This window comes from Nicotiana attenuata, unplaced genomic scaffold (assembly GCF_001879085.1).
Source record: "Nicotiana attenuata strain UT unplaced genomic scaffold, NIATTr2, whole genome shotgun sequence".
NCBI classification, from domain to species: Eukaryota; Viridiplantae; Streptophyta; class Magnoliopsida; order Solanales; family Solanaceae; genus Nicotiana; species Nicotiana attenuata.
This window is the reverse complement of record NW_017674468.1, coordinates 38,378-44,962: the sequence shown is the minus strand read 5'-3', so window position 1 is coordinate 44,962 and position 6,585 is coordinate 38,378. Positions and strand designations below refer to the sequence as shown.

At 36.3% G+C, this 6,585-nt stretch overlaps 1 protein-coding gene across 2 annotated transcripts; it reads left to right on the top strand.

The window, feature by feature from the left end:
- The first annotated feature begins 1,329 nt into the window (after nucleotides 1-1,329).
- LOC109218712 (protein IQ-DOMAIN 1-like) lies at nucleotides 1,330-6,165 on the top strand. Of its 2 annotated transcripts, none has more exons than XM_019383084.1 (6): nucleotides 1,330-1,560; nucleotides 2,418-2,499; nucleotides 2,583-2,897; nucleotides 3,211-3,441; nucleotides 4,245-4,364; nucleotides 5,087-6,165. In XM_019383084.1, exons 2-6 carry the CDS (start codon nucleotides 2,428-2,430, stop codon nucleotides 5,714-5,716), a joined length of 1,368 nt encoding a protein of 455 aa, XP_019238629.1. In that variant the 5' UTR covers nucleotides 1,330-1,560; nucleotides 2,418-2,427; the 3' UTR covers nucleotides 5,717-6,165. The 2 variants fall into 2 exon arrangements, with proteins under 2 accessions (XP_019238629.1, XP_019238628.1); XM_019383083.1 differs by having other exon boundaries at nucleotides 1,331-1,560; nucleotides 4,242-4,364.
- Nucleotides 6,166-6,585: the final 420 nt, after the last annotated feature.

Here is a 6,585-nt window from a genome sequence, read left to right as displayed (position 1 = left end):
AGTTCATTTATAAAAACTTCAGCACTAAATAAGCTGAAGTTTTTTTGTCCTGGATTCATTAGTTTTGTCATTAAGCTTTTTCAAAAACTTCAGCAGAAGATGCTGAAGTTATTTAGTTCATTTATAAAAACTTCAGCACTAAATAAGCTGAAGTTTTTTTGTCTTGGATAAGTTTTTTCAAAAACTTCAGCAGAAGATGCTGAAGTTATTTAGTTCATTTGTAAAAACTTCAGCACTAAAAGCTGAAGTTTTTTTTGTCCTGGATTCATTAGTTTTGTCATAAAGCTATTCCGAAAACTTCAGCAGAAGATGCTGAAGTTATTTAGTTCATTTGTAAAAACTTCAGCACTATATGAGCTGAAATTTTTGAAAAAGCTTTCTAACATACTAGATAAATAATCAGATTGCCAACAGTATCTATCATAGATTTTGGAAACAATAAACGTAAAAAGAATAGAATTATCATTGTCTACTAACTTACGTACGTGGAAATATTCACTAATTATTGTCTACTAACTTACGTAATTATTTATAATTTGTTTTTAAATAATCTGATAAACATATTTATGGCAATCATTCCATGAACTGAAGTTTCATAGCAGCACCAACAACAACAGAAGAAAGAAGAAGAAGAAGAAGAAAACGAAGGAGGAGGAGAAAGGGGGCTGAAGATGTTTAAAAAATGGGTACAAGTTAAAACTTTTTAAAAATTTTGGGTATAGGTTAAATGGGGGCGACCAAATAGGACGTCCCGTGCAATTTTTACTGATATTTGGCAACACATTTGCAAACTTTGTAACTGGGCTAAAGTAATGCAAGGTCTACTTATGAATTGCATTATTGTGTAATTTTGTCTTTTTTAAATACCGAGTTTTGCTTTATTACGAAAAATGAAACACCAAAAGTTTTGTGTGGATAAGAAAGAACATAAAACAAGTACGAGTAGTTCGAAAAGCGAAACGTTTTGTTTTTTTCCCAAGTCTCATTAATTATCTAATAAATAAATCAATTAATTTGACTGTTAAAATTTGCAAAAACCCATAACTGAAAGACAAGCAAGTTGGTTGGTTGTCTGCAGTTAAACAAGAAATAGACTCTCAGTTTCATAATCAAAAAGAGAAAAGTACATATATCCACGTTGTGCCCTAACTTCAAAGCCTGTCTTTGGGTCCCACACCCAAACACATCCTCTGCTTCTGCTACAGAACATTTATTCCTCCAAAAAAATTTAAGTCAAAATACCAAAACTAACCCTTTCCGTTATTCTTGTCCTCATCAACTTCCTCAACCTTTGAACTTTTCCTTGTCCAGGTCCTCTCCCCCCCCCCCCCCTACCCCAAAAAAAAAAAAGAAAACCTCTATTTTTTTTTTTCCCTTTGAGTCATATTCTTGAAAGCGTGCTCACAAGTTTCTTGTTTGCTATACATATTATTGTTGTTGGCCATTGTTTTCTTGATTTTGTTTTGCCTTTTTTTTTTTCTGGTGGGGACTTGGGGGTTATAACAAGGAACAGGGAAAGAACAAAACTTTGCTCTGGTATTTATCAAGATTCAGTTCTAGGTACATGTCAAATAAACACAAGCTGTCTTTTGTTTTGTTTGTTGTTTTATGTTTCATTGTTGGTTTTGGTTGTTTGTTTTTGTTATGACATATACCTGGAAATTGTCAATTTGATATACAATTTGTGAATTTTCCTTTTCATTTTAATTATGATCTTGCATTTTTAGGCAGAGGTCATGCACAATGCTGTGGTTAATTAATTAGGAATGTGGTTCAATTTCATTTCTTTCTTGAATTCCTTTTTCGGAAATTTTCTCTACTGCTGAATTGTGTCATTTCTTCTGTTTCCTTTTGACTGATTGTTGCTGGATTCTAATTCTTTTGGTAACCTTTCTGGCTTTTGTGTTAATTATATGCTTGTGGATGGGGTTTTTATAATTATTTTAAAATATCATAAGACTTTATATCTCTAAAGATTTGAATGCTGTTATAAGTATGGATTGCTACAAAAAATGATTTACTGCTTTTGCAGGGAATATTGGTTTCATTAAAGTTTCTTTAATTGATGATCTAGCAGTGTTCTCAACATGAACAGAAACTGAGACTATAGATCTCTATCTGCTGTCATACTCTAGTTTTCAGTTATTGTAAATTTTTTGAAGTACTTATAAGAGAAAACTGCTCTGAAATTGTCACCTTTTGCTTTTATTACTTGTGAACTGCAGTAGCACATTGAATTTATTTGCCTCAATTATAGTGTGCTTCTGGTTTTGATTGCTTATTGGCGTTTTCCCTCAAATGTTGCAAGCTTCTATATTTGTTAAAGCAGTTTTCCAAAATTTTCTTTTTCTCAAATTATAAGAAATCAACAGTCTTTTCTCCGGAATTGATTTGATACCCCTCTATTCTTCTGCAAGATGCTTTGAAATGGGGAAGAAAGGAAGTTGGTTTTCAGCAGTGAGAAAGGCTCTTGGTTCGGGTAACAAAAAGAAAGACAAGGTAAGGGATGAATTCAATGCCATCTTATTTCCCCTTTTGGTATCTCATATTCTAAAGTAACTGTGCAATGCTATTTGTGCCAGAAAAAATACAAATCTGAAAAATGGTCCGGAAAGCAACAGAGTGGCGAATTGGATTCTTCGAATGCAGAAACTGCATTAGCGAGTCCTGCACCCCCTCCTTCTGTAGAGCAGACGAAATTGATGGAAGCCGAGAATGAGCAGAACAAGCATGCCTATTCGGTAGCTATTGCCACTGCTGTTGCTGCAGAAGCAGCAGTTGCGGCTGCTCATGCCGCTGCTGAGGTCGTTCGGCTAACAGCTGCAGCCTGTAACTCGGGTAAATCAAAGGAAGAGATTGCAGCTATAAGAATACAAACAGCTTTTCGAGGATACTTGGTAGGATTGCCTAACTTCTTATGTAGTTTAAACTTGGTTCCATTTGTGTATAACAACTGAAGGTTTCCTCCTTCCTTTCCCTTGTGTGGATTATTTCATTACGTATCTTCCTTCCACTTTTAAAATTGTTGTTTATCTTGTACATAGAATTACTAAGAGGTTGAATAACATGCTTTTAGTAGGCGATTAGCTTTAGCGTAGTCCAGAAATATCTAAGATGCTTCGTATAGAGTCCATCTCAAGTTTGTACTAAAGAATTGTATGCTGGTTTCTCAAGTTTTTCATTTGCTTTGGTTTTCCTATTTTACAACAGGCTAGGAGAGCATTGAGGGCTTTGAGAGGATTAGTTAGGTTGAAGACAATGATTCAAGGGCAATCTGTCAAGCGACAAGCCACGTCCACCTTAAGGTGCATGCAGACGCTAGCTCGTGTTCAATCTCAGGTTCGTGCCAGGAGAATTAGGATGTCAGAGGATAACCAGGCTCTCCAGAGACAACTCCAACAGAAGCATGAGAAAGAGCAGGAGAAGCTGAAAGCATATTCTGTAAGTACCTTTGTCCACATCATGTTTCAGCATCATCAGCTTCAAAGTTTGAGATCGGCTTTGTGTTATCCCCTTCTTTTATACTCCCTCTGTTTTAATTTATGTGCCAAGCTTCTTTTTGGCCAAAAGTGCTTTTTTTTTTTTGCCAAAAGCACTTTTGGCCAAAAATTGAGGTGTTTGGCCAAGCTTTTGGAAGGAAAAAAAGTGTTTTTGAGGAGAAGCAGAAGCAGTTTTGGAGAAGCAGAAAAAAGTAGCTTCTCTCCAAAAGCACTTTTTTGAGAAGCACTCTTGAGAAAAATACACTTACAAGCAGTTTTTTAAAGCTTGGCCAAACACTAATTGCTGCTCAGAAGTGCTTTTCAAACTAATTAGCCAAACACAAACTGCTTCTCACCAAAAGTACTTTTGAGAAAAGCACTTTTGAAAAAAAGCACTTCTCAAAATAAGCTGATTTTTGCAGCTTGGCCAAACGGGCTATTGATCCGTTTAAAAAAGAATGACTCTTTCTATATTTAGTAATTCTTTAACTCCAACATTCCGCATTGCATAATCAAAACCACAAGATTCAAGGGCATTTTAGTATAGTACACACATCTTTAGTTTAAGACTACAAGATTCCAAAGTCTTCCTTACTTTTCTTAAACTTCGTGCCAAGTCAAACTGAGACACATAAAATGAGACAGAGGGGATATATTTTTTTTCCTTACACTTAAGGTGGTTTTTATCTTAGTTTGCCTGCAAAGAAATGTGTGCTCTTTGGTCATGGTTTCTTCCCTTTGGCTGAATATTACATTTTACAGCAGTCTGGGGATGATTGGAATGACAGCACACGATCAAAGGAAGAAGTTGAAGCAACCCTCCACAGCAAGCAGGAGGCTGCCATGAGAAGGGAAAGGGCTTTGGCTTATGCATACACGCATCAGGTATATTTTTTTGTTATGCTGAATTGCTACATACTTATTCCATAATATTTATCATAAGACCAAAGCTTGGTTTGGAACTAGGAAAGGTATCTGCAAAGAGCTTGTTATCTCATTTGTAGCTTCATTCCTGTCAAATTCTCCACGTCCTTGATATTTCATTTCATCGAAGTAAAGCAGTTGAACTATGTTCTAGTACTGGTGGTCTTGTTTAATGAGATGATGTACCTAACTTGGAACTTAGTTTTACCATCTATTATTTCCTTACATGTAATGTCAATGGTTAGTGTCAGAGTTGAAAATATTTTACTTCTGGTTTTGTCCTGACATCGTTATGTCAAATTATTAGATACAGATGTTTCCAACTTGTTTGCGGTGAAACGTTCATTCATTTGATTTTTTATGGATAAGGAAAACCATCTAATTTGTAAAGTTTTAAACTCCAAAACTAGTCAACAATAAAATTCATGTTTTACTTCAAGGAATACCATGCAACACTCGTGTTTGTTGTTTCCCTTTTGCCTTTTTTATTTCTTTCTTTTCCCTTTATACTTTTGTGTGTTTTAAAGGCAGAGAGGGTTCTGCCATTTTGTTTACTGAAAACAAGTTAGAGTGCACCTGCTTGTTTATACTAAAGATTACTAGAGTGTCTTTGTAGTTAATCCCTTGTTACATGATTTAAATTATTGAAGAACGTAATATGGAATTGTAAACTTTTACAACAGCCAACACGGAGGAATCCTTCAAAATCTACAGATCAAACATTCATGGACCCAAATAATCCCCACTGGGGCTGGAGTTGGTTGGAGCGATGGATGGCTGCGCGGCCATGGGAAGATAAATGTTCAACCGATAAAGAAGTTAACTGTGACCAAGTCGATAGCCCAGCAAGCCATCCCACTGCTGTGGCTGCTATCACTCATCGTGATTTCCACGTTGACAATAGGTCTTCTCCGACCGCTCATAAGCAAAGCCGCCCTCCTAGCCGCCAATCACCGTCAACGCCCCGATCAAAGACAGGGAGAATAAGGCCAGCAAGCCCCAGGGGAAGTAATGTTGATGATGACTCTAGAAGCATGGCGAGTGCACAGTCAGAACGCTGCAGGAGGCATAGTATTGCTGGTTCATCAATTAGAGACGATGAAAGCTTGGCAAGCTCGCAAGCTGTTCCAAGTTACATGGCAGCAACAGAATCAGCACGAGCCAGGTCCCGCTTGCCAAGTCCTTTGGGTTTCGAAAAGAACGGGACACCAGAGAAGGGAACAGTTAATTCTGCAAAGAAGCGGTTGTCTTTCTCGGCATCCCCTGGCGGTGGACCAAGGAGACATTCTGGTCCACCAAAGGTAGAGATATAAAGTATCCTAGTGCTGCTGGAGAAGTGAAAGGAAGTACTTCAGATAGCACAGCGGAATCAAGAAGTTAGACTGTTTATTTGACTTGTCATTTTGAAAAACTATTCTCATGGGAGTGCATATTGAATAAGGTGAGCTGCAACTACATAGGAATGGAAAAATCCGAGCATCGTATATTGAGTCTTTTTCCATCTCATTCACCAACATGTTTCTAACCTTATGCATTACTACATTCAAAACTTTGTGTGCTAGTGATTAAATGTAGTGTCATTTTCTTTATAGTGATGTTGTGGGGGGAGTGGCTCTTCTTTTGTGTTTCTTTTCTCTCTGCTTTGAGTGCAACTTTAGATGTTGATAATTTCCAGCCATTCTGGTGTTATTACATTGTAATTTTGAATCATCAGTGTGTGATTCTACTTTGATTATGTTAATATACGAAATTCTTCTGTCGATATGTTTTGTCTGGTGTACTTTGCTCTGCTCCTTGAGTAATTAAGTTGTTTTAGCGATATATTCAAGTACCTATTTTGGTCACACAACTCGTGTGCGTGACATTCCTACCCGAGTTAATATTGCATAAGTTATACTCAATTTGTCACATGGTGCAACTTTAATGTATTGTTTGGTACATTTGATCTGTATTAAAGTTGTAAAATCAAGGTATGAACCCGTTTACGACTATTATTGTTAAGGACTCTGCCCTCATTTTATATGATATTATCACTCGTTTCTGTTGTTACTAAACGTGTAAATTTTATTTTTAAAATCAGAGAAATTCATATCCGAATTCACATTAAGAATTAGGTGATTTTAACATTCTTGCTCTAAAATTCATCATTATTTTGCAATGGAGGAAATATATGATAAGTAAT

Bases quoted from the DNA above. Each gene is read 5' to 3' on its own strand.
- LOC109218712 (XM_019383083.1), top strand. From the start codon at position 2,428: ATGGGGAAGAAAGGAAGTTGGTTTTCAGCAGTGAGAAAGGCTCTTGGT. The intron at 2,898-3,210 runs GTAGGATTGCCT...ATTTTACAACAG, and splicing joins CAGCTTTTCGAGGATACTTG to GCTAGGAGAGCATTGAGGGC. The intron at 4,365-5,086 runs GTATATTTTTTT...CTTTTACAACAG, and splicing joins CTTATGCATACACGCATCAG to CCAACACGGAGGAATCCTTC.